Below are 27,952 nucleotides of genomic sequence, written 5' to 3'. Positions count from 1 at the left end.
AGAGAGAGAGAGAGAAAGAAAGAGAGTGTGTGCTACCAGACAAGACTCAGCAGGTGAGTCTACACGCAGACTCTGCATATGAACACACATATGCAGGCATTTGTGTGTATCCGTGTGTGTGTATAAGTTGAACTTATGCAGGTGTCGCTCCTTCAGTTTGTATTTAAGCTCACTGCAAGTGGCCAGTGGGTATTTGTTTTATGTCAGTGCTTTGCCCTCACTTTAAACCACACGGCTGCTGGTTGTGCTGAATTATATCACTTCACTGTCAAATAGCATAACTTTGTGGTGTTGCTGCTTGTGTGGCGCATTGCTTTGTTGTAATGGTAAACTTGTTGCAGTTGTAGGGGTGTGTGTGTGTGTGTGTGTGTGTGTGTTCACCTCACCTCTCTCAAACTGTACTGCAGCTAGAAGAGTAAATAAGTACAGACATGCTCTTTGGCTGCAATGCTTGAAAGACTTGACTCAGTCTTATTTGTTCAGTCATTTTTCCACACACTTAAAGCTCTAAAACTCATGTGGATGTGTACACACTCACATAATAGACCACTGTTTGTTATCACTCAGCTCAGGACAGATTACTGACCCGTACTTAAAGCAAGTAAAAGGGTCGACTCTCTGACTATTGCTTCTTTGACAGCCTGAACGCAACAGTCAGTGATTTAAAAAAAAAAAAGTATTTCCTCTCTGAATCAACAATGAGGCACGAAGCAACTCTGTCACTGTGATTTAAATCAGACGAGCACGTCTCGTGTCTCTTTAGTAAAATCTGTGTTATTTTCTGCACAGATGGTTGAATCTTGATCTTGAATTGTTGTGCAGGAGCTCAGAAATTCTCATTACGTTCCATAGCAGGACGTGGACTTTTGCCTTTAGTCTCAGAGACATGTTTCAGTGCTTGGACAAGGTGCTTTGCTGAGTTAACCATTGTTGGCAGGTTAGTCTGATCTGAACACATACACATTTTACTGAAGTATTCTTATCTTAACATGGCGTACATCCAAAATAATGAAAGTATCTCCATTTTTTTTTTTTAAACTGTGCAGAGGCTGTCAGCCATGTAGAAATGAGCTAAATTGTTCTTGCTCAAATAGAAATCATTTTCTGCTAGTAGGTGTATAAAGCAATATCTGTAGTATAAGCGGTGGAAAGTGAATATTCACTTGAGAGAATAATGTGATTTTAACACACTACCTCCACACTGCTTTCTGACCTGCAGTCATGATGTTCATTTATGTGAAAAAATCAGACTGCTGTAGTTCGCAGTATTTTCAAACATTCATTTGTGTACATTTAGGACAACATTCTCGCTGTACATATCATGTAGAGTTAACATCTGCTGTCCCTCTGTGGGCCATGACTTGTTGGTGTGAATCCTTGCCTCTTCAGGTTCGGGTTATGCTTGATAAGACCAAGTTCATGTACAGACACAAGGTAAAAAAAAACTGTGGTGGGGGGGTGGAAGGATGCAGATTTCTGTTTGTCTGTGTGACATACAGTAGTCCATATACTTTACTGTTCTCATTTCCAACTCTCTCTCTCTCTCTCTCTCTCTCTCTCTCTCTCTCTCACACGCACACACACCTATTACCAAAGCTTTAGTCACATCTTTCTGTCTCCAGTCATGGAGTGGCACATTCACTCCCTTTCCCTCAAACCAGCTGTTTTTGTGTTGAAAGCAGTAACAACACAGGCGAAAAAAAAACACTGTGTTTGCTGGCAGAAAATGAATGTCATGATGCATGCTGCGGTAGGAAGCATTTCTAAGAACTTAAAAACAGGATGGGACGACTGACTCACATGCTAACCGGATGAACTTACCTCACTCTTAACAGCGCTAACTGGGGTGATGCAGGAGGCCAACCGAGGAAGGGGGTAGAAGAGAGAAGAAAAGTGTGTGTGCTTAAACTGAGAGAAGTGCAACAACTAGTGATTATACAATCACCTCTTTCAGGAACAGCTGTGTGCATCATGTCATTGTTTTATCAAGCTATCATCACGCTGTTCTTGTGCAAATTCCTTGCGCATCAGTTAAGTAGAAAGCTACAGAACTGGATGTTTTTATCTGGTCTTTGTTCACATGAAACGTCATCCAATCATGGCTTATGAAGTGGCACAAAGCACAGCTGAGGCTCATGGGAATGTCATTAGTTTTGCACATATTGGACAGATCAAAGTTGTTTCTGCCGGTAGGGGAGCGTTAATGTGTATGTCACAAATTTTGCAGCAATCCAAACAGTGGTTGTTGAGACCATCCAATCTATCAAAACACCATTTGACAGGCACACACAAAGACATCTCAAAGTCTCCTATGGCTTAAAATACATACAAACAAAAGTATCAAAACATTATTGTGATACTTTTTAATATTAAACCTCACAGTCACAGGTGCCCTTTTCTCCTGTGCTTTCCAAAAAATACCCTTTTTACAATTTTTACAATGCGGCTGAATCACCCGTCGGAACAAGCAATGACACTTTTGTCCCTGTTTGATGTGGTCCCCACTCATGCAGTGGCTGGTGATTCGACAGAACACACGCATTCACATGTGGACACACACACCTCAGCCGATCGGTGAGAGATTACCAGCAACATTCCATGAGTGTCAGGAACCGGACTGTCGGCCAAGAGGAAGTGGCATTCCTCTGATTCCTAAACCAGCCAGCGTCAGGTAAGACCTGGCTGCTGGTGCTGGGTGTTGTTGAGATGAGCATGAATGAGGATGCCCAACATTTGAAAAGACAGAATCAATACTAGAAGATAAGTTTTGCTCATTCACAACATTTTCCCTGCAGAGTTTGGATTGTTCTACTCTTTTATTGGCCCTTAGTCTGATTAGCACTTACAGCCTGCTGATGTTATTATAAACGCTTTGTCTCTGACTTGATTGATTTGACTTTTTCCCTTTGACATTTTTTTAATACTCTGACATCTATCATTAATCATGTGTATTGCTTGGTCGCATTTTAGCCTTAGTTTTGTCACTACGCTACGTCATGCATTTTATTCCTCTTGCAAGTTTGGTCAGAGTTATTCCCACATAATTACAAAAAACAAGCCACAAATGAAATAAAGAAAAATAAAAGTCTTTTTTTTTTCCTTCAGCAGCCTAATGTCAGTTTCTCATGTGGTCAAGCAATAATAGTACAACTGACTTTGTTTTTCCACATGGCGGCTGTAGGGGTGTGTTAAGTAACCCATTCCACTTGGTGTGTTTACATGTTTTGTCGCAATGTTAAAATTTAGCTGATGGCACCTCTGTTGGTTGTAGTGCAGTTTCTTTTGATTATCCAGGAACTTTTGCTCATTTGTCCTTCATTTGTCCTCGCTGTCCTCATTTCCAGTGAGATCAGCCAGCGCTCGGACCAGGAGAACAGAACGAGAGGGATCTGGCATCACCAGTCCCAGTAAGTATTGTCATTTTTATCAATACATGCATACGTCTCTCCATTCATCCTTCCATCTGTGCACATTTAGTACATGCATACAGTGCACTGACAGATCCACGTGCACGCGTCTGTCATCCATCCACTTTTCATTGTCAGAGTCTACACCGTCTTTTTCAGCTTCCTTTTGATCACTCCCTGGCATTGATGGGTATTATGTAAGTCACGGTCATTGACCTTTCAGAGGAGGGATCTGATAACATTGATCGCAGGGCAGACACTGTTTCCTTTCCTGACAACAGCTGATAGCAGGTAAACAGCAGACCGCAGACGACGAGTGATAAAGACAGTTTTAGAGACAGAGGAGTGGTGTCCTACAGTGAACAGAAGGCTGAGTCTCTGTGCTGATGTCTGAGCGACTGTGTCCGTGTCTGTGCTTTCGGTCTGTGTGTGTGGAAATATGTGCTTCTTTCTTGTCGGTAGTTCCAGATGTTCAGGAAAATTTTTAAGCAGAATTCCACAAAAGCCATCAAAAGACAATTAGATTTTTGGAAAATTTGTTTGTGTTTCTGTCAGCTAACAACTAACAGGAAGACGGACCCAACAAGATTATGCAATTACAGTAAAAGATGGCAGTAGCAACTCTTCTCTCACTCTGGTATATAATGATATTTATATGCTGCTTCTTTTAATACTTTTTAACTTTTTTGGGGGGGGGGGGGTTCTGTCTACACCCATTGTTACATCCATTAGAATCACTTTCATCATCAGCCAAGCGTAAATCCTGTTTTCAATATATATTTTTATATAATATTTTCTTTTATTATGTGTATGTTTTATTATGTTTTTCATTTCTTTTAAAAATCCCAATTTATTTATTTTGTGATTGTTCTCCTCTGGGTTTTTAAAGTGCAACTTTTCAAAATGTACATGATTTTTGGAAGCACGTGTGTGAGTGTGTGTTTGCATGTAGCTAATACAGAGTACTGACATGCAGGCTGAAGCTGTGGGTGTTGCTCACTGCTGAGGTATCTTCTGCAGCATCAGCACATTAGCAGGGAGACGGAGACGCACACATAGCACGCACACACAGATCGACTGTGTGCGACGACGCAGACTCACCACATGAGGGGTCAAGTGTGTAAGCTGTTCTTGCCAAAAGCTTTTGTTATTTGCAAGAAGGTGTATTCATCACGCACATGGGTGACATTATGACACATTCTGACTGCATGGTGGTTGTGTGTTTCTGCCAGCATGTACTTCACACAAATGAGTATTTGGAGAGTATATTTATTTGTTGTTTGTGTCGATGCAATAAGAAGTGCTGGGAGTAACCATGACCAGAAACATAAGCGTCATCTATGTTTTAGGGACCCAAGAGGAATTTTATTGTCAGACTTGAGTGAACATGAGTGCTTTCTGCTGCCCATTCTTGTCACTAGAAACAGATGTTTGATAAAACAGTCAAACTGGATATGGCCTCTTCATGCACACACCCTCCAACGTTCCCAATTGCCCAGAATCTGCCTAAACACTTAAAGAAATCTGTAAGAGCACATTATTGCACTGGGTGTACATGGAAATAAAAACGTTCTCCATGTACACTTCATCAGTTTTATTCTGGTTTGAAGCTGCTGTGTTTTACTATTTGCGACAGACAGGCAAGAAGTGAGCAGATTCACATATCCGCACAGACACACAAAAGCACGCTGTCAGACAGAAACACACACACACACACAGATATGCATAAGCGGATACACATACACACCTACAGATTGCTGGGAAGTGCTTAAGGCTGAGGATAAGGCCCTGCTTGTCAGCAGACCTCCCTGACATTGATGCAGTCGCCACAGGGCGTGTGTGTGTGTGTGTGTGAGTGAGTGTATGTGTTTGTGTGCGTGCATGTGTTTGCGCTCACTGGCATTTGGAGGGAGATGCCACATACAAAACATCTGCCAACAGGACAGATTTATGAATCTGTAGATGGATATTTGGGAGGATGCTTTACTGTAATCTCAACTCACACACACACACACACACACACACAGGTCTGTTGAACACTGTCCTTATTGTTTATCTAAGTGCAGTAAATTCCCATATGGCAGTCAGAAGATCCTGTTTTGGCCACACACAGAATTAATCCTGGTCTACAATGTCTACAAGATGAAATAGCATTTTCTTGTTCAAGGGTTATTTTATCAAACAATGATTAAAAATATTAAAATTATTATTATAGATACAAGGACTCAAAGGACTCAGTGAGCTATACTGACATTGTCTCTCTCATCTCATGTCATGTTTTATTTGATTTAATCTGTAATAAGACAGATTCTGTATTAAAATGCCATCTTACATCTAAAAGACGAACTTGCAAAGCCATTAGAATTACATATTTTAGCCATTTGGGGCCGCCAATGTGCACATTTTCCTTATTTCATCACCAAAGGCATCAAAATTAGGCAGCTGGCTTTAATTAAAGAATTCATGAAGGGTAGATTTAATTAGAGACAGATATATAAACACACGAACGCACACACTAAACGCTGACATGAATACACAAACACATGATGCACGCCACAACATGCAATCTGTGAAGTCGCCGGAGTGAAATGTGCCGCATGAGACGTCAGACTGACATGTCTGAGTGTGTTTGATCTCTCTATCGGAGCTCAGATGCTTGCCATGTGACCTCCGACCCCCAGCGCCATGTGAGGGACGTGCCAAAGGTCAGAGGTCGTCTGAGTTTCCTGAACGCAGAGACGCACACTCGCTGCTCCTCTTTCTTCCACTGTCTCGAATGTTCACTCTCGCTGTCATTTTTCCTCGCTGGCAGCACGCTGCCTCTCCCGCATTAACCCTTGAAAACATTTCAGAGATGTGTGTTTTCACAAAGTTGCTTCCATCCTGTATTGGTTTTGTACGTCATCCTCCCACAGAGGAGTCATATCTGTTTCATTGCAAGGAAATCTAGACAGAGTTCAGGGAATGTCTTTCACTGCAGCTTGACAAGATTGCTGTTGATATCAAATTAATAAAGGTCACAGCACACACACACACACACACACACACACACAGAAACACACATAAGGAGCATTATGAGTTAGCTGACAGAAGACTTTGCAAGTCCAGCGGGTTATTTTAGTCTGTAAGGAGCCTGTCCCTGTCACATGCTGGAGCGGTTTCTATTTTCAAGATACAATGCTGCCTCAGTCTTTTGGTCTCATCAGAGGAGAAAGAGAGAGAGAGAGCGAAAAAGAGAGAACGGTGAAGGCAACATATGATCAGCACATGGGGATGTCGTAATTCTGAATTCATTAGTAAGACACACTGAAGGAATCAAACTGAGGCGGGAGGGCGGAGGGTGTGTGTGTGTGGGGGGGGACTATAGTGGGGTGTAGAGATCCCAAAAGGAAAGAGAGAGTAAGAAGAGGAGGAAGAGGAACAGAGGGAGGGAGGGAGGGAGGGAGGGAGAAAGGGACGAGAGAAAGGGAAGTCCAAAAAAAGACAGAGGGAGAGAGGGAGAGAGAGAGAGAGAGTGGAGTGAAAGAGCAGACACTACATGTGCCTGTGGAGGGAATGATCCGGATATGGAGGGGGACAAATTCTCAGGTAAGACAAACTTTCCGGTGACTGTCAGCCAAGATGAGTTCGTGCCTCTGAACGGAGAGCAAAATGTAGTTTGAGGCTCTTCAATCAGCTTTTTCTCTGTGATCGAGTGTCTATTCTGCAAGAGCTTGCCTCTATTTTCCCCCTCTGTGGTATTTTCCACTCTCTCATTCTGTCCTGTTTGCTGACTGCATGTTTTCTTTGGGGTTTGGACCTGGAGCTGGGAGCTCTGCAGGGCTTGTGTAGCAGCTTAGCAGACCTGTTTTGGTTTATCTGTCTTTATCTGTGCCTGTTGTGTTTGCAGGCTTTTCTCTCTCTTGTTTGTGCCCACAGTCTCCAGCCCTCCCACCCCGCCGACCTCTCTGCCCCATTGTTTCCAGTCAAATGTTTTTCTCTTTACAGGTTGCCATTCAGTCGCCACCTCTTTTCATATCCACGTCTCTGTCCGCCTGTATTTACATGTGTTCATTTTTGAAAGTAGGACATTCATTGAAGGGAATAAAACTTTCTGAAGGGCTGACTCTGTGGCGAAGTGACACAGAAGCAGCACTTAGACTGAAATTTGTCTCTTTTTTCTCCATCTGCATTCTTCCATTCTTCTATGGTGTGAAAACAGGAAAGAGCTCTGTTTGAACAGTACTACTCTTGTCCCTTGTGGCGCTGATCCCACTTCGGCCATCACTCAGTCCCTCCTTTAGCTAACAGGATAGAGAAAGCCTCGCTTCAGCCCACTAGCAAAGAGTAAGCCGACTGCAAATAAAAATACTGACTTTTTCTGCCCATCTGAAGTTTTCACCGTTGGATGCTGTGAAATATTTACATATTGAATTCATAAGAGCTTGTGTATATTTGGGTGTGTGTGTTGTACATTATGCTAAAGTCATTAGTGAGGCGATGCTGTCTGCTTCTTATTGGTATTTTTATGAGTGTTAGTGTGGGTGTCGTTAAAAAGGCATGAAAAAAAGAGTGGAAAGGAAATGTGTGGTCGAGCATGTTTTGACCTAGCGCAACTAGCACCTACACAGTATGTGAAATCTGGATGGAGGTGAGACCACTGACAAGCATGTGTGTGTGTGTGTGTGTGTGTGATGGAGTTATCACCCTTGCTCTCTCATTGTGGCCCCTTGTCTCCAGGTGCTTCCTCCAGGGAGCTGTAACTGCTCAGCAGGACATACTTTGTGTGTGTGTTTCTGTTTGGAGTGAGTGTTTGCTGGAGTATTTATGCATCCATACTCACAGCATGTTTGTCTAAAAGCTATCTCTTAAAGCTGTGTGTTCAGCGTTTGAGTGTGTGTGTGTACAGCTCGTGGAAAAGTAAAGGATTATATCCCATCCACTTGTGAGGCTCCCCCTTCGTTTCCTGTGTTTTCCTCTCACATGAATCAGCAGCAATGATGCTCCCAATGGAAACTCTGGAGTTTGTGCCTAAAGCGTAAAGGGGCTGATGTGTCCCATTCATTCGAGTCATAGCGAGGTCAGCTGATGATGTCTGTGTGATGCAGCAACAGTCAGCACGGACTGGAATCTCAGCCCCATGACTTAGAAAAGAGCAGCCCAAGGTAGCTTTAGCTGATCCTCGGGCCTTTTCATCATCTAGAATCTATACTGCAAATTGCCTGTATGATATGTAATATATGCTTCCCCCACCAGGCGGAGGTGCTGAGTCGAGTTATCTAGAATACTCTTTATGTCAGCCTCTGTAGGTTGTCAGCACCCACACATACCAACAAGTGTTGTTTCCGGTTGTTTTTGTGCCTTTTTATCACAGCTTAGTTGTGATGAATACAACCTCCACATGTTTATGGAGGAACTCTAAATGATATCGGCCATGTTGCTTCCTGTTGACACACGACTGGTGTTGTTGAGCAGGTTGCTGTGGCTGAGCAGAAGAATATGTGAGTACAGCGGGAGAAGTGCTGAAGATGGTACTGACGGTGCTGGCTTGTTGACGTACTAAACAGTGTTATTAGCGGGTGAAGTGATGGAGCTGAGGATGGGAGAGAGAGAGACAGAGAGAGAGAGGGAGGGAGAGAGAGAGGCCTATTGAGAGTCATCTCTGATGGAGGACAGCTGCTTTCTCTATTTACCAAGCCATTCCATCCCATGCGTGAGGGAACACACACACATGCAGGCAGCAGCATATGTGCGATCTGTCAATACACATACACACAACACACACACACACATACACACAACACACAGAGGCACTGTTCATTGTAGAGAAAACCACTGTGCAAAAGCAACTTAGGAGGCATGTGCCAGGTTGTGTGTGTGTGTGTGTGTGTGTGTGTGTGTGTAGTGCCGTCCAGCCATGTTTCCAACAGGTGTTGTATTTGATTAAAGTTAACAGAGTCTGGCTGGGTGCTGCTGTTGAACATTTGGATAAGGGCAGCTGCTGTCACCACAGCTGTGCATATACTTTAGACGAGGCTTCTTCACCGAGTGAGCTCTGGGGCCATGCGAGGGGTTTTTGTGAACATTAGGAAACTGCCAGACATATCTTCAATGCAGACTCTATTGTGTGTGCAAATGCTCAAATTTCTTTTTGCAAATCTTTTTCTAACATATTGGTCCTTCACATATTGACCTTTCACACACACAGCAGGATAAATATTCCTGCTTCCCAGTTTCCATTAAAGCCACGGGGAGCTCAGTGTCACAGTTCAGTGTCTTACTTTTCTTGCCACACCTTTCCCCTCTTTTTCTTCTTGTCTTGTCCGTCTGTCTCTCCTCTCCCTCCTTTCACCTCTGAAGTCCTGAGCCAGGTATAGCTGCTTATTATGGAGGTTGCCATGTAAACAGAGCTGCGGTAACTAGCTAGTCACATCCAAAATATACACACATGAACACATGAACATATTCAGCCAATGCAAGCAATGCATGCACACGCCAGCATGCAGATTTTACTTCTTCCAGATGGCTTATTCAATATTTCCTGACTCATGGGTGAGCCGTCTGCGTCGAGACCAACAAAGCTTTTGTTGTTTTAGGATGAACTCAGCAGGAAGCTGGGGTTTCCTCTGTCGCTGATACTGGCGGTGTTTGAAATAACAATGACTGACAAAACCTGACTTGATCTGCCAAAACACTGATTCACAATACAAAACAGGCATATGCAGGTAACACTGAAGCTAACATAATGCCACTAAATTGGCACCACACATCAACCCAGCCTTAAATCTCTCCTGAAAATCTATTTTCATAAACATGCCATAAGCACTTTAATTTGATAGATTAGAATTAACACTATTGTTGACTTGACTTGACTTTCTTCAAAGATATTTTTTTCTCCTTGAACATCTTCTCTTATCTTTTGTTTTCAGATGCATCCATACAAACAAGGTTGTTCTGATTATGGTAAAAAAAAAAATTCTATTTGATATAGCTGTAGTCTTGAGTAAAGCATTTCAGGTGTATATTTTTTTAGATCTCAGATTTCAGCGATTGCAGGACATTTGTCACCTGGCACAGGCCGGTCTGCATGGGAGGGCAGACTGGCGCCGAGGCATGTGGACATGTTGGTGTGTTGTGTATGTAATTCATTTCCAGATCAACTGCTGACCTTCAGCACTTGCTGTTGCCCTGGCATTGCCCAAGCACCTGCCACGTGGTGCCAAGCTGGCATCCGTTTATAGAAGTTATCCTCTTCTCCTCCCACTCTGCTCCTCTCATTTTCCAGCTCTCATGAGGGCAGGGCTCACTTTCTAGTGGCGGTGGTCTCGGGTTCTTTAAGCAGTGAGCGGCTGTTTCTGTCCCTCTTTATCTCTGAGCTTCGGTGCAACACACCCGCCGCCTATTCAAATACATCACAATGCACTAATGTACAGGAAGCCTGAGTACCCAAAAGATTCATTATTTGGATTTAACAGATCTATCATTGCCTAATCTATCCTCCCTTTAGTCTTAAGAAAGACAACTGTGATGCAACAATAAAGTTCACCAGAAAGTCAGTGTAGTGGAATTCACACCATGATGAGCCAAAGTTATCAGTGCGTCTATATGGCATTAACATGACCTTGTACAGCCTTTCATAGAAACATTAGGAGCATTACATATTGTTTCCAAGGTGTACGTTCAGCTAATGGCGGATTAAAACTTTTTTCACAGCAGTGTATCGCATACTGCATCACTATGACTGAGATGAATGGAGTTCTTTACAGCTCAGGGCGAAAAACATTCAGGTCCTGTCCCAGTGTGACAGTTGTTATAGTATATTGGATTAGTGCTGTCTGGGCTTGCTGAGGCTTGTAAGGATATGCAGTGGAAGGAAGTGTGCTTTTCTGTGTGTGTGTGTGTGTTTCAGCAAAAGGGGTGGGGTGATCGGCTGATTGCATGTTCATATTTGTGCATGCATCTGCCACACACATATCTGTTGCCTGTGTGTGTTTTTGTGTGTGTGTGTGCTGAATATGAGTCTGTGTGCCACTGAACGGAGGAATCTGACGCACACGTGTTGGGCAGGAGAAACGTTGTGGGCCTAAGGGTGTGTCCGGAGTAGGATTCTCCTCATGGCTCCATCTTTATCTGTTTCCAGATCACATTACTGCATGCAAGTGACACTGCTACTGCTAGCACTGTTGCCCATAGCGACATGTGTTATTTACAGAATCAACGCTGACCCCTGCTGGACAAAGGCACACAATGACAGATATTATTGGGATTCATATCTCGAGGAAATACACTTTAAGTTTCTTCTTATATATATACTTTATAGATATTTGTATATCTAGATGGGGAAATTCAATGAGTAGGCGACCACCCCAAGAATGTTGAGCAGACATTAAATCTTTGCTGTCTTCTTGAACACTTGGCTCTGTCAAACAATCAAACCAAAAGTTATGTATCCTCACAGTCTGGCACCCCAGCCAGCTACAGTTTTCACCTGTCCTGACTTCCATTCATGTCAGCCATAAATTCACTGACGATCACAACACGTTTTCTCATGCATTTTGTGGGCTCTGTACAATGTATGGTTCACTGGTGGGGGAATAACTTCTAATTAATTAACTAATTAATTTCAGGTTGCAGGTGTGGGTGCAGTAAAGCCTTGTATTCTTTTATTTATTTATTTTTTTTTTGATGAGTGTACTACTGTATGCTTGTGCACTCGCGCACATCTGTGTTTAGGATCGGTAAACATGCCTAAAGCAACAGAAGACGCAAACTTAGATTCCAATGTAAGCAACAAATTGGCGGTAAGCACACCAGACATGCAAGATTTTACTTCCAAACACTTTATGATAAATCACACATGGGAGAACGACTATTTACAGCCAGAAAAATTTATTAGTTTGATTTCAAATCTTTTTCCACATCTCTCTGCTTTCTGTCATCTCTAAATGCATTTTCATTCCATGTACCTTCTCATTTTTTGCCTCAGGGCTGTCCTTATTTTGAAATCTATGCAGTTTGAAAAGTTGTGAGAGGAGAGTCTCCTCATGTGCACACACACACACATACACACATACACACACTCACACACTCACATTGCAGTATGGTCAGTGGTAAATGCTTTATTTTAGCATAGATGCCAGCAGCAGTGGTTACTCGCCACTGGCCAGTGACCAACGCCCCTGTCCACCCTTCCCCCTCCACCCCTGCACATAGAGGCTCGTTCACATGGTCATTAAGTCATTAGGCTACTTATTTATTGATGTCTGCCTCCAGAGTGACTGAGCATGTCAGAGGATCAGCTCACCGGCTGTGTGAGCCTGTCCTGACCATATTAGTCCACAGTTTGAATCCGTTTCCACTATACTGTAACTTTTCACGCCATCCATTCTAACATGTATTTGAGTGGGAACGTATCTTTTTCCTGTGGTACATAGTGTGTTAGAGTGTTTATTTGTGCTTGCAGGATGCTGATGTTGGCTTATTTAACAGATTTTGGCTTTTAAAAAAATCTCTGCGTGTTTTATCAGTTGCCCAGTGGGTGTTAGTCATGTGATCGAGCCCACAGGAAGTGTGTTTGAATGTAGCATGCATATAATTTGACCAGCCCAGTCAAAAATGAGAGCTTGCACAGAAAGGAAGCAGTCTGGGAGGACGGCTGCAGAAGGGGAGGGATGAATGGAGGGAAGGAGGAAGGAGAAATGGGGGGGAGGAGGGAAGACAGTGAGCTAGAAAGAGAGGGAGGGTGGGGGGTTGTCATCGCTCGCTCATTCCAAGCTCTGGAAGTTGAGAAGGAGGAGAAGAGAAAAATAAGTTGCTGCTTTAAGAAGGAGAGGAGAGATAGAGAGAGGGTTCGGATCAGTGAGCTGCTCAGCTCTTGTGTTTTTTTCCCTCCCCTCCTCTCCCTTGCACGGGCTCCTAATTTGGGATTTGTTTAAAAGCGGGACTGCGCCCCAGGAAGACTTTTCCTTGCTGGGGAAAGGGAACCCTGCTCCCTATCTCTCGCACTATACACACCCGCAAATACACTCCTGCTCCCCAAAATGTCTGATTCCACTGTCAACGCTCACTTGGAAGGAATCATATCAGACTTTGAAGGTTAGTTTTTTTCCCTCTCTTGAGCTCGGCTCCTGCACAGATTTTCCTCTTCTCGTTACTATGTGCTCTTTAACCCTGCCATGAGGACACTATAGATAGTTTCCACATGTTTGATCAGAACCAAGCAGATCTGGACGAAAAGGGAGAGTGCGAAGGGCTCGCTGACATCTGTGGTGAGCTGTGGTGTTGTGAAAGGGAAATCATGTTGAAAGTGTTGCTTTTTACTACTCTTTAACTTTTGCTGAGATGCACGAGTGTGTTTGTTTTGGATGTCTTTTATGTGTCCAAGGCTGAGATGACTCAAAGATATAAACTTTGTATTCAGAAGAAAGATTTATTCTAACCTGCGTAACAGAGGCCATATGAGAGTGTGTGCCTATAATGTATGTTGATCACTCAGGAGGCAGCGAACTGACCATACAGCTGTGAGGTGAACACCTGGCACACAAACCCCCGCCCCTCTTCTTTTTTCATCTCTCTGTCTTTGGCTGACAGATTCCCCCCTGTCATCCCTCTCCTCCCTCCTCCTCCACCTCTTCAACCTACAGCTGCGCCTCCCCTTTTCCTCTCTCAGCAGCTCGTCCATCCTCAGCCCCTCTCGAGGAGAGTGGATGGGGGTTGATAGGCTGCCCCCACCCCCAAGCCTGTCGGTCTCCTGACTCTCACAAACACATAGCCATTAGGAACGCATCCACACTTGTCCGGAGCTGCTCCTCTGTCAACACCGGTTTGCTTGTGGTATGTATGGTGAATCTTTGCCTCCTGCTCCCTCTTCAGGTCTTTAAACTGTTAGCTTACACGGTGCAGCAGAGCAGAAAGATAAGTGGCATTCAGAAAGGAGAGGCATCAGGAGTGAAAAACTGCATGTGGCTCGAGGTCATGCTTACAGACACCCCCAACATAATGGGTCACTGTTGTGATTGTCAATGGTGTGTGTGGCCCCCGGTTGGGAGCCGAGTGTGTGGTAATACCTTGGTGTCACCACCATTCACCATGATGTATGGCTCTGTGTGGCTCAGAGAGTACAGCATGGCACAGATGCAGCAGGAGTAGGAGCCCTGTGAGCCAACAAGCCGATAAGCATCAGGGTTGGAAAGCGTATCCTTTCAGGCACTTGTCTTGCAGTGACAGAGTAGCTTTGTCATGTGCACGACTACTTTCGAAAAGAATCACAAGAGTATTCTGCAGTCAGGAAGATGCTCCATTTAAGTTCGCTTTTATATATTAAAAATGATGACTATCACAATGCCACAACACCCTTTTCTATAATCAAGTAAATGTCACTGAGAGAGCTTTCAGAACGGCTAATCTTAAAGCCAGACTTATGAAGGAAAAAATAACACAACCTTTGATTGCATTTACAGCCTTACTTGGTCTGGTATGACCAGTAGACTGTGGCTAAGTTGTTTATTGGATATCACTGAGTCATTTCACTGATTTATGACTTAAACTACACTTTAGCAAAAATCTCACTTTAGTCTCACTTTAATTCTTGGCGGATAAAGTTTAAATCCAGTAATTGAAGGACTTAAAGTGTTTGCAGTTTTTAGTGTGTGTGAAAGAGGATGATTTGGCAAAAAGTGTGACTGACAGCCTGTTCGTTTTCTATGGCTGCATTTTTTTTGTGTTCTCATAATTTAATTAATCAGTACATGATGTGGGTATTTTCCCAAGAATCTTTAGCAATATGGGGTGCTGACAAGCCACACAGACACACCTATTACCTCATGACATTTTGATGATCATCTGGTTGTTTGAATGTTGCGAAAAGCAAGCAATAACATCATATGCTCGCTGAATGACTATTGATCACTTTATTTACTCAACATAACCCTAATTTGTGCCATTGTAACCCAGATGGTTCGTCTGTGAATAAAAGTAGGGGGGGTAGTTTTTCGTGCAGTCAGTGTTAGTCACGCTGTCATGTCCCTACCTGATGACGCCAGTGAGTGGGAAGAAACAGAAGACATGATTTTTCTTGTCCATGAGGTTGATGACCTCAGCTGTGAGTTGACCCTCACAAAGTGACTCAGATCATTGACCGGGGCCACTGGGCCTTCAGCTCGGCAAAATGAACACACACAGGACACATTCATACTGCGTCAGCTTTTACAGCTCCCTCAAAGAGGTCTGGTCCCTTGCATAAGCCTTCTGTGTGTTCTCAATTTAAAAATGTCTATATATGTGATACATTTAGTGGTTTTAATGAACCAGATATCTGCTGTATGTTGACTTCTACTGCAAGCTATGGTACTGCTGCTCGTCTCTTTCTGTATGTTGAGGGCATTCACTGGTCCGGCGAGAGGAAATTCCACAGGAGTAGATTTCTGTGGTGGGTGAAAATGTCGGGGTAGGCAGCAGAGGAGTGGATCTGAGCACAGCTGGGCCTCTCATTGCAGATCTGCCTGGCGCTCACCAACCCATCGCAGTAAGACAAGTTTTGACAGTCAGTGATTAAGTCTAAGGTTTAATCAGCAGGTAAGGACATGAGGTTTTGATGGATGAATTAAAGAGAAAGAATTGAAGATTATAAAGACAAAACCTTCATGATCCATGTTGAGAACTAAGAGTTAAGAGAGTATTTGTTCATGTCCATTAATTTTTCATACGTGCTTAATTTATAAAAATAACACATGAAACATTTAACCCTGAAACATTTGAAGTTTGTGACCAAGATGTCACTAACACTAAATGCTCTTTAATCAGATACAGGACAATTTTAATAAACCCTTATAAATAATTTAAACCCGTCTTGTTCAGCAGAAGAAAACTGCTTCAAGATGGTGGTGAGAATTCTCACTTGCTAACTTGCTCAAACCCACAATGCACTGAAACTGTGTTACTAAGGAACATTGGTATAAACGCTTCAAAGGACAGAAGAATGGGGTTAACATGCGTTTGATCTTGTGATGAAACGCCACAAGGAGCCTCATTGATAGCGCTTGTGTGTTGGGTGGAGGAAGTGTCTTCTGACAGATAGTCAACCTCCAAGTCTCCATCCTTATCGACATTATCAGGACGCTCTATACTCACCAGCTAGGACAGGTTTCCTGTTGATGACGCCAACAGCATAAAAGCTGCTGGGAAGCAAGGAGGCTCACTCTGAGCCAACACAGCAGGTCTTTGTTAAGGTTTAGCACAACTCCTTGTTGTTTTTCCTCCCTGCTGGACACGTGGAGCGAAACCTGCACCAATGCCAGCCTTAGGCAAAACCCCAGAGTTATCAGCAGACTCCGTGCTATGGCTAAAAACAACTAGCCTGTGATGAAAGATGTTCTTTTGTTCTTTTGGTTTTTGAAGAAACCTGATTCTTGGAAAGTGTGTTTGATGATAGTAACAGACGAATAAGACTTGGGCATGAAGACTATTGGTAAGGGCCAAATGGTCTTATTTCGGTGGTCCAAAGCACGTTTTGTCGTGCAGAGTCTTTCAGGCTACTGTGATAAAGTGTGTATGAGCATGAATGGCTTCGGTTGTGAGTGCTCAACTTGTCAAACAGGTTTATTGTACAGTTACTGTAAATCTTGCAGTTTAATTTGTTGAGCAGCGGCTTTAACAGACGAGCAACTCTTGTATCTGGTTACAGTGCAGCCAGACAAACTTGTTGGTTACCTTGATGAGGAGTTGGAGCTGTGCAGCCTGTCATCTAACTGCTCATTGTGACTGCTCCTTTTTATTTCATTTATTAAAAATCCAATGACAAGAAAACAAAATACTGAAAATAGCTGCTGTCTCGTTTCTGTTTCGCAAATGGGATCACGGTCAGCTCTCACTTCTGCGACAAATTCATTGCATTTCCTGTGACTGCTTTACAATAAAAGCCATCCTATGTTTTGGCAGTTAGCAGTAACTTAACAGAGCTCTTATAAGGCTATGGGAGAGTGAACAGTAAACACTGAGGCTGACTGTGATGAATTTACAAACAGTAACGCTGTTTTACATGCATGCCTTGTGTCCTTGGAATTCCCCCAAGCTTGTGAGGGCAATTTAAACTGGAAGAATGGCAGACTCTGCCACTTAAAATGACAACTCATATCACATAGCGATTCAGTGTGTTTAAAATACACTGAATGCCTGTTATGAAAAAAGTACTGACCATAAACAGGGTCACAAACAGGCTTTGATCTTGCCTTTTTACCTATTAACTATAGTTGATACCCTGTTATGTGGAAGCAGGCTGTGACAATAGTCATCCTATATAAAAATCCTTGCTTGTATTGTACTGATCCTTTCAACAACTGAAGACAAAAGGCAGCACTACATCTTGTTGGCCCGTCCCACTCAACTACTGTCATGCTCAGAAAGGCATAGAGAATGTCCATGTGGTGCTTACCCAGTAACATTTCATGCTACACTGGAGAACAGAGTAGCATCATCTCATGATTTTCAGGCAGTTTAACCCTGTTTCAGTGTGTGCTAGCTGGAAAACATCATGCTTGACTGCAATGCTTTCCTTATTTGGCAGTTGAGTCTGCTATTAGTCCCAAATTAATGGGGTTCAGAAATCTTCAAAGCAGATTTTGTATTGATTCCAGGTTAACTGAGAGATTAAGAGGAGGGGAGAGAGTTAATGCAGAGAGCCAGAGGGAGAGAGAGGACTAAGGTTGACATTTGGTTTATGTTAGTGTTCATTAGTATTATCTCAGCTTGGTTGAAAGGGCTGTGATCAGTGCTATCGCCTCATACTGCAGCTTACATCAAATGGCTTTGTCCTTGGTATCTCTCACACACACACACACACGCACACTGCCATTCACACACAAACATGTGGACATTTATGGGTGACCTCTCCATCTACTCTCATTCAGACACACACACACACACACATATATCAGGGATGCAGCGTGGTGTGACGTTAACAGAGGCAGTGAGTTCGGCTCCCATCAGGGCAGACCAGGCTGTGTCTGCTTTACTCTACAGCTGTGTTTTTAAACACACACTCATGCAGAGAGAGAGAGATTGAAGAGATTGAAACATAACTGACAGGGCCTCTGTCTCCACTGTGTCTGTGAGTACCTCACTGTGTTGGGCTCTTCTGTCACCACAGAGCAGGCACACACCACACTGTTAGCACATGTCTTGGCAAACAGGTCATTATATCAAAAACACAGTCAAACACAGTTTTAAGTGGTCTGTGGCACGTTGAATATACTTTTGGTGCCTTCACAGCTCAAGCTCTCGCCTCGTGCTCTCGTGTCATGCAGATGATCGCTTTAGTAAATTAGCTAATACGTTGATTGATTCATTTCCTGTCCTTGTTGGAAAGAAATTCTCATTTTTGTCTTAGGATATTTCATGGTGCCTCCACTGCATCCAATGAATTTTACATTTAACTGCATTGTGACTGGTGTTAAATTTCCGTGCTTCATACTTATATTTAAAGAAGAAAGGACAACTTTGGCTTCCAGGAAAATTTCAATGCCAGTTTCTTGAATAAAATTCAATCACTCCATGTGAGCAACACAAGGAGCTTATTGTCAGAAATGACATAATCCTGTGATGCATACTGCATGCATTTACAGTCAAAGTCACAATGCTTTTTGTCACTGTCTGTAAAGTTTCCTGTCACTCTTTAGGGCATAATAAAAAAAAGAGCCAAATTTGCCACATGCAGTTAACATGCAGGGATTTATTTTTTATGGTTTTGTATATTTGAAGATTGATGAAGATTTACTAAGGACATGGCAAACCATCCCACAAACATTCAACTTGTTACACCAGGGCTTAATATACAAAGGGAAAGAGTCTAATAGTATAGAGGGTACTATACATTTCATATACAGTACTGATTATTCTGTATACTGTCTCAAAGAATGTGTGATCAGGCAGTGTGCAATCCAGCATGGCTGCAGTTAAAGAAGAAAGGTTAAAGGGACGTATAAAGGAGGTTCCAGGAATTGGTGATTTTGAGTGCTGACCTGAAATTCAAACATGTGATTAATTGCTGTCCTGTGTGTGCCACAGTCACACTGAAGATGAGGAAAACAGCAACTGAATATAACATGACTGACAATATGGTTTCTACCTTTATAATCAAAGTTTTACAAGGGAAACTTGGGAGGACTAATCTCATTGATTCAGACGCCCAGCTAAACCAGTTTTTCACAATGTGTCCGTGGATAGAGGGCTGCTTGACTGCTCAGTAGACCCTCTGATATCAGACCCAAAAACCTGCTGAAACATATCAAGGATGGGGAAAACACAGAATTCCAGGAAGAGGGTCCTCTACCATGCTGACACGACCCGTCAGTCCGTCAGCCGTGACGCAGGCCAGAAGCCCACGTGGGCTGTGCTGTTTATCTGGGACAGAGGCCGTGTTCCTCCACGGTTTGTAGCTGCTTCAGTTTCTGGGCCGAGCTGAGGTGTGCCAGATGTCATCCTCACATGTGACCTTACCATGGCCAACAACAAAAGGCTGGTACTGCCACGTTCACAATAACAAAAATGTAGGATCTATAATGAAAAAGCAATATAATTATTTTTTCATTTTTATTTTTCATTTACTCGTTGTTTAAATATTAACCAAACACCAGCAGCATGGTATGTTACAAATAAAATTTTCCTGTAAGGAATCTCATAAAAAAAATTACGATTGGTGTGTTTTCTGTGAATGAAATTTGGTAATTACGCTCCGGAGTCACGCGATCAATTAGAGCGTTCGCGAGGAGTGGTCAGTTGGATTGTCGTCACGGCAACAGGTGTGCCAGGTGACCTGCGAACGTAACAATATCAAGATGTCCGTCTAGTTAAATCGAATCTTGAGCCAGCGGATTAAATAGGCTCCTGCTTTCATTCATGCGACTGACAAAACGTACTTAGCGGGCGTAAAAGGAGCATTTTCATCGAGTGCATTAGAAATAACAAACAACATGCTGTCGAGCTACGTGAAGCGTGTGAAATCCGGTAAGATCATCGTGTTGGGTAGAGTTTATTATGAGCTGATGATGATAGCTGCATTTTTTTTAATGACTTGTCATAAGTCATTGAAAGTGTTGATGCTCACTGTGGTGAAATGTGTTTGTATGCAGGGGTTTTGGTTCTCATCTTGAGTTGCATTTTGTATTTACTCCTGCACAGCAAACAGTTAGGCAGCACATAATATTGCATGGCAGCAACATATTTATATAACAAGCATGACTTTCTGTCCAATCGAAAACAAACTTTAATAACAAATGAAGTTAAATATCACACTGATGCTGGTGCTTCAACTCTGCATGAGCTCAGAGATTCTTATGTTTCCTGTCTAACCCAAAAAAACTTCTGTGTTCCCCAGCACTGAAACGGTCATTTGAAGTGGAGGAGACAGATTCATCCACACACCCTTCGCCCCTGTCTCGTCGGACCACCAACCCCCTCCGTTCATCCACCTCCTCCACATCCAGCCAGCGGAGTTACGACCTGAGCTCCCGCAACTCTGACTACTCCTCCTCCAGATCTTCCCCCTCTGATTCTTCCAGTCTTCGTTCCCCAAAGACCGGCATGAGGCGCATTGAGTTATCAGGGGGTCGAAACCCTGATGCAGCTTCTTCTCGCCGCACAGAAATCTCCATTGAGGTCTCTTCTAAGCAGATTGACAACTCACCCAGTGCTGGCATTGCCCGGTTTGGCCTCAAGCGGCCAGAGGTCAGCCTAAGCAGTCGGAGTGCTTCACTGGAAGGCTCCTCCAACTCCGTCTCCACAAACAGGAGGGCAGAGCTCAGCATGACGCGACCTGGCGAGCCCCCTGCGCCTCCTAGAAGGATGGATGCCCAGCTGTCCTCAGCCCCAGTCTCAAAGATCCCTGAACCCCCTCAGAGAAGAGCAGAGCCCCCATCTCCTATCCTCAGTCAAGTTGAGGGGACCTCCAGAAGGCCAGAGATGCCTGTCTTCAGGCAGCCGGACGGCTTGGTGCTAGGCAGTGCAGTGGAAAACAACAACCACCCGCCTCCTGCGCCCAGTGCTCCCCTGCCTTCCCTGGCAGAGCCACGGATGGACAGGGTGCAGTCACCTGTCGCAGAGCCACCCGCAGCACGACCAACAGACAGTGAGTATCTGCTCAGATCAGCATGTTTTTTTGGGTCAGTTGTGTGTAAAAGAGTCATCTGGGTTAAACTGTGCTTGTCGGAGTGAGCTTCTCATGCTTCAGATCTGTTTATGCTTTGAAGTGCCACTTGACTGCCCTTATTTCGGTCGTACGCAGTTTTAGCATGACCTGTTTTTCTGAATCCAAAGACTCGCAAACTGTATGGCAGCAATCACGCTCTGATGATATCATCTGTTCATCACTGTTCCAGGTTACTGCTCAGCTTTATGATCGTTTTTATGATCGTTTTCTGTTTTCAACATTTAAATATTAACCATAGTCTGGTCACACCTGTCAAATTCATGATGAATTTGTTTGTTTATTCCACCTATGAGGCAGCTGTGAAATAACAACAGCAACCATAAAGAGCAAAAGCTTGAGCACTTTGTCAGTCTAGACTAACTGTGAATGTAGGTCAGGGAGGGCGATGATGAGAATCACAGGGCTGCTCCCAGGACAGCAGTTAAAAATGAACTGCAAACGACGAGTTCAGCTCACTTGAACTTGACTCAGCCACTGGTTAAAGCCACTGTAAAAACTGTGTTTGTGTGTGTTGAACATGCAGTCAGTGCATTAACTTGTTTCTGAAGGGGAGGTTTAATTAAGGTTTAATTTAGTCAGTTATCATTGAGATGCTAGCGACACAGCAAGTTCGGTAACTACTGATGTTTGTGACGTTTTGTTTCTTCATTGTCTGCAGGACCTTTTGTAACATGAAGCTATACCTGACTCACCGCTATACTAATTGTTTTAATAGCATGAGCCAAATGAATGCAAATTCCAACCTCATGTAGACAGTGCAGAATTAGTTCTTGTTTTTCACCTACAACTGACTGACCTCCCAGACATGAGGTATGAAGCTCAGGCTGACTATCTGATGTTTTTGTGGTAATTTGTGCCATACGTTTTGGTGTTACTGAAGCTAAACTTTCACAAATGCCCCTTAACTCTGATAAAATACTGATGAGTTCTGTTGGACTAACCTCTCAGACAGACCAGGTTAAGAGAGCCTTGTTCCCCGGCTGAGTGTTTTATGTTTATTCCAGTCTTCTGACAATAAAGTCTTTTTGAGTCACCTTGTTTGCCCTAAATCTAACGAGGTGTAATGATGGCAGGGTTGCCTGGTCTTCCTGTGCAACATGTTGGTCTTGAGTTAAAGACATCCTTAAGTTACCTCTGAGCCATCATTTCATGTGGATTTACCATTTCCAAGAAAATGAAACAGTTGTGGTTTACCTGTGACCTTCGTTACACGAGGTGGATTTTCCTCATCCTCAGTGGATGAAAACTAATTTTTAAGGTTATCCCCTGACCTTTCTTTTAGCGCCACCATCAGGAAAAATACTGTATTTTCAGCTGAGCGCCTTTTTAAAGTTCTCAGAATACTTAAATTGTTAGTTTGTTTATTTCTTCTGTTTCTTTGCCCCTATGGAGTGCAAAGGAATTGTGTTTTTTTGTTTGTGTCATTGTGTTAATTCACAAGGTGGCCTCAAGTTGTAATTTTGTAATGCTGGGAATATATGTGTTTATTTGTGCTGGTTTATATGCAGTGGGTTTTTTTTTGTTTGTTTGTTTGTTTTTATTTTTTTTTCCTGGCAGATTTTTTTGTGCCGTTTCTTTCCCTAACTCTTAGAAGGACTCATCTTCTTACTGGTATGTGTGTGCAGCACTGTTATCTGGAGACAGCTGTGCTCATGGGTTCCTCTCACTGGTGTAGTATCCAGGCGTAGGCGGCTGGGAGGTGATACATTCCAAATCTGGAGGTCATAAAACATAAAAATAGAGCCTCCAATTTCCACTTTTTATGCTGCATGTTGCCTCTCTGTGTCTTTCTCTCTATCCACTGCAGTTCCTTTTCACAGAGTTTAGGCTTGGATTTAATCGTGTTTCTACCTCTATCACAATATTGGTGAATCAGTCAGCAAATAAGTACAGGCTTAATTTGAGAAAGTGGTTTTGTGTCAGTGGATGGGGAATAAGAAAGGAAAAGTGAGATGATTAAGTCTCAATTTCTGCCACATTTGGCTCAGATTACCGCCTTCCTGCTCAGCTGTGCATGCATGTGGAGGGAGGCCCTGCAAGAAGCAAATTTGGGAAGAAGTGAGGAGCAGATAAGAGGCAGAGAGAGGAAGGGTCGGTGAGCAGAAGGGAAGAAGGAGAAAATGACGAGAAACATAAAGTGTGTGAGAGAGGCAGTGTGATTTCCCGTACAGTTCGTCTGCAGGGAGAAAACAAAACGGGAAAGGCCCGCTTTAACCTCCAGTAGTTTGGGAGTGAAACCGACAGACCTCACCACACTACTTTGACGACATGCCCAAGAATACAATTTACTTTCCATTTTCTCAACAAGTGCACACACAGCCCAAAGTGAGGCAAATTCTTTTTTAAGTACTTATTTTTACATAGATAATTTGTATATTTTAGAAGGGAAAACTGGAAATGTTTATTTTTGGTGCAGCTTCTTTTAGCTCTGCATCCGGTGGGAAGCTGCTGGAGTGTCTTTGTGTGGCCTGTTAGGAGGCTGCTTGAGGGTGTATGTGATATTTCACTGGGCTCTTAGAATTAATATGTGTCTGTGCTCATGTGTGTACATGTATTGAGTGTACGCATTCATCCTAACACATATGACAAGGTTTTGAATGTCTCGCCCAGGGCAGAGTGATGGATGAACATGCTGATAAGAGATAAGCCGGTTGTTTTTGTGCTGGCTGTAAAGTACAAGGCGCACTGATGACGCGCTCCGCTTCGGTTGATTTGTCGGCTGTAACGATGAACAGCTGTATCCAGTCTTGTTTTGTTTCAACAGGATGTGATCTCATGTTTATAGACAGACACATTCATTCTTTCATTCATTCTGTAGTTTCCTGTCTCGTGCCTTGACTTTGATTCATTTTGTCTCGGCCGCTCCGAATCATATTACCGAGTCAATTTATCTGGTAAAATGCACATTTATTTTACAAACAACAACTTACTTAATATTAAATAAGGATGACTGACTTGAGGAGTATGCTTTCCTCATTTACTGTGATCCACACACAGGTGAAGGTAAAGGGAGACTGATTTGTTGAGGTAATATATTTTCTGTTCTGTTTTCTGTTTATTCACTGTTCCCACAAAGGCACTTTAAAGTGCTTCATGAAGAAATAAGATACAACAATTGTATTAAGGACCCAGGTAGTGTAGTTAGTATGCATATCGACAACAACAGCATGTTTATTAAAATGCAGGTTCTTTATTCATCTGAAGGGGGAAGAAAAAAATCATCATGGCTCAATATTTGCTTAATGCAATTCAACATCATCGCAGTAGAAGTTCGCGTCGTGTTCGTAGTGCAGCACTGTGCTAATTTTACAGTTTACATCGCAGGCAACGAGACCCTGGGGCAACCTGTCGTTGATGTTAATTGTATGTTAACTTTCCAAACTTGTGCAGACTCATGGCAGCTAAAACCCCTGGAATCTGATCTTCTCTGATCGTATCTTGTCACCACCATTTGTATCCAATACGCCAATGCAACCCTGTCTAGCCAGTTTGCATATTACACCAAAGAGTATATAAACTTTTACAGGTGTATTAAGCACTGAAGATCTGTTATATCTGACATCATTTCATTTTTAATAAGCTGTTAGCTCATTGGAACCCATACTTAGTGCTTGAGCTCGTTTATTTGTGTTGATATCGTTAATCACAATTAATATCATCTTAGACACACATTGATAATACAGTAGTGTACCAGGGAGCAATTTGTATCCTCATAAATCAACCGAAAAAAATCTTTCTCCTTCTCGTAACCTGTCATTAATAATCACATAGCTGCATTGAAAAGTGTTACCTTGATGTACACCTGAGAAGACAAGGTGAGTGTGGGAGTGAGCCCGCACACAGCACTCGCAAGACCAGAATGTCGACATAATCCATTCCTATGCCATCCGCCTAAAGCCTCCCATTACTGACACGGACCTCTTTCTGATCTCAGGAAGTAATTTAAGTCATCACCTCTGCCAAGGAGGTTTGGAGTTTGTATGTTTTCTGTTTCAATTGTCAGCAGGATTACAGAAAAACCACTGACCCAGTTTTCATGAAACTTGGTGAAAGGATGTAGCATGAGTAAAAAAAGAACCCGTTCAATTTCGGAGTGGATCCGAATCATGGGGCAGATACTTATTTTTCACTTTAGTTAATACTGAGAGAGCATTTGGCCTTGGCAGAATAAATGCCATACATCTTAAAATCCAGTAGGTGGTAGTAAAGTTCACAAGCCATAGCCAATTGTGGAAATACAATGACTCCAAATCACAGTCCACGTTCACAGGTACCAGTGAGCCACACAGATGACGAACTTCACTTCAGTGTTGAATAAGTAAATTCATCAGTCTTTTTTTGTGGTGCAAATACGGTTTTTGCTGCAGACTGACTTTCCTTCTCATATGATTTGTGTCAGCTTTTAGACTTCTTTTCTTTCCAACCAAACAAACAGCGCTGCCTGTTTGTCATTAACAACTGGCTCTGGGCTCCATCACTTTTGAAAGGGATCTTTGATTAGTCTGTTCTTAAAGCTGAGTGTGCAGCAGTCTTTAATGGTGACTCATTATCTCGTGATCTGCTGGGTCTTGTGCTGGCCTACCGAGTGCTATCCTCGTTTCACCATATGAAAAACAGTATCCATCCCCTTCACCAAACATAGAGGCCTTTTGATGGGCCTGACTCGCACTTGGCTAGAAACAAGGACAGAAATGTTCTTTCTGCTAAATCGTTAAGCCTGTCTGTGTGTGTGTGTGTGTGTGTGTGTGTGTGTGTGTGTGTGTGTGTTTTGCATGAGGCTCACATGCTGTTAAGAACTCAAGACACTCACCTGTACACAAGATTTTCACGCATCCAAGTTGTTTGAACATAAAATAAAATTTAATTTAATAAATGCAGTTTTCAATATAAAAAGAAAACAATCCCATAAGTAGAATTCACCCGTTTTTTTGTTTGTTTTTTTTTTGTATAGTTTATCGATAAAGGCTGTCTTTATCAGACCATAGAGCGTCTGAATAAAAAACTGAGAGAGGAAAAAAACCCTGACATGAATAAATAAAAGAATTTATGTCATCACCGCAAAATGTAAGAAATATCAAAATAAAATTAAACTATACAATTGTATGGAGTGCATTACATTCAATCTGTAATGAAAGCTTTGATCTTTTTTCAGTGCCAGTGAAGCTTTACCAAACACAGTGATGCCTCTTTCAGTTAAGATTTAGATTCTTGTTACCTATGTAGAAGATAAGCAAACAAACAAATAATTAACACAAATACAAAAAGTAAAACCAAACTGCTGTTTCCTTGACTGTTCATGGATTCTGGATTGATGTCCCATCTGTTGTTGTTTACTGGTCTGTTGTTGTGTACTGGTCTGTTGCTGTATGCTACACTGTTGTTGTTCTCCAGTGTGTTATTGCGTTGATTGGTGCAGTACGTTTCCTCAATCACAATAAACAGCAGCAGTCCAAGGCAAGCAAGCTTACCCCATGTGTTTTTGATGTGGTTTACATCAGCGTCACTTTCAAATCGGTTCCTGAGATACGACAGTGACATTTGGTTGTCCCTCACAGAAAACTCTCTGAGCTGTCTTAAGAGGTTCGTAGTGATCTGGTAGGTATGACCTGGATCATAAACGGTCCGTTGATCTTCATAATGCTGTGTGATATACACTCGGTCTATCCACTGGCCTCGGACTCTTATGATGATCCTGTCTCTGTTTGCTTCTGTGTCCCCCCATGGGTGATTGACAACATAATCTGGAAGTTCATCAGTGCCTTGATGGAGATTGCCAACAGTGAAGTATTGGTATCCCCAAGGCAGTGGATCCAACAGCTCCTCATAGTTGCCGTAATGATGTGAACCATAATCACTGTTTGGGTTAAATGTCAGCCGTATATCATCATTATTGTCGATGTCAACTGCGTTGGCAAACCAGTGGAGCAGCAAAAGACTGTGCTTGGGTACAGTTTGGCCAAAGTTGATTTTCTTCAAATCGCTGATTGAATTGAGCCTTTGTACAGCTGACACACAGGTCAGGACAAGGAACAGAACTACACAGCAACTTGTGACTCTTCCTGACATCTTCATCATCCTGTATAGATAATTAAAAAGTTATTGTTCACATCGTTCATCTATACTGTACATTCTCAAAGCATACAATGTATTTGCTGCTAGAGAACTCATGACTATCTGATTATAATACATTTATAATATGTTCTTGATGAGTAGGTCATTCTAACACCCAACAGATAGTTTGACAGTTTTTCATGCCTGTCTTAAGACAATAGTCAGTTGGCCGTATTAACGCTGAAACAGATTTTGCTTGTTGTTATCCAAGATATTTTTATAGAACCCAGTGTCTCCGATAACAAACTTCCTTCAT

At 42.7% G+C, this 27,952-nt stretch overlaps 1 protein-coding gene across 4 annotated transcripts in view; it reads left to right on the top strand.

Moving 5' to 3' along the window:
• LOC124073028 (septin-9-like) overlaps positions 1–27,952 on the top strand; it is a 74,044-nt gene that overhangs the window by 5,995 nt on the left and 40,097 nt on the right. Inside the window, exons 2-3 of one of the 4 annotated variants that reach the window (XM_046414916.1) lie at positions 3,345–3,407; positions 20,755–21,504. In XM_046414916.1, coding sequence (XP_046270872.1) covers positions 3,345–3,407; positions 20,755–21,504 — 813 coding nt within the window. Of the gene's footprint in view, positions 1–3,344; positions 3,408–6,886; positions 6,996–13,201; positions 13,482–20,158; positions 20,385–20,754; positions 21,505–27,952 lie in introns of those variants that run through there. The other 3 variants (XM_046414919.1, XM_046414917.1, XM_046414918.1) reach the window with 3 other exon arrangements.

This window comes from Scatophagus argus, chromosome 16 (assembly GCF_020382885.2).
Source record: "Scatophagus argus isolate fScaArg1 chromosome 16, fScaArg1.pri, whole genome shotgun sequence".
Taxonomy (NCBI): domain Eukaryota; kingdom Metazoa; phylum Chordata; class Actinopteri; family Scatophagidae; genus Scatophagus; species Scatophagus argus.
Note: the sequence above shows the minus strand (reverse complement) of the source record. Positions and strands in the feature narration are given on the sequence as shown.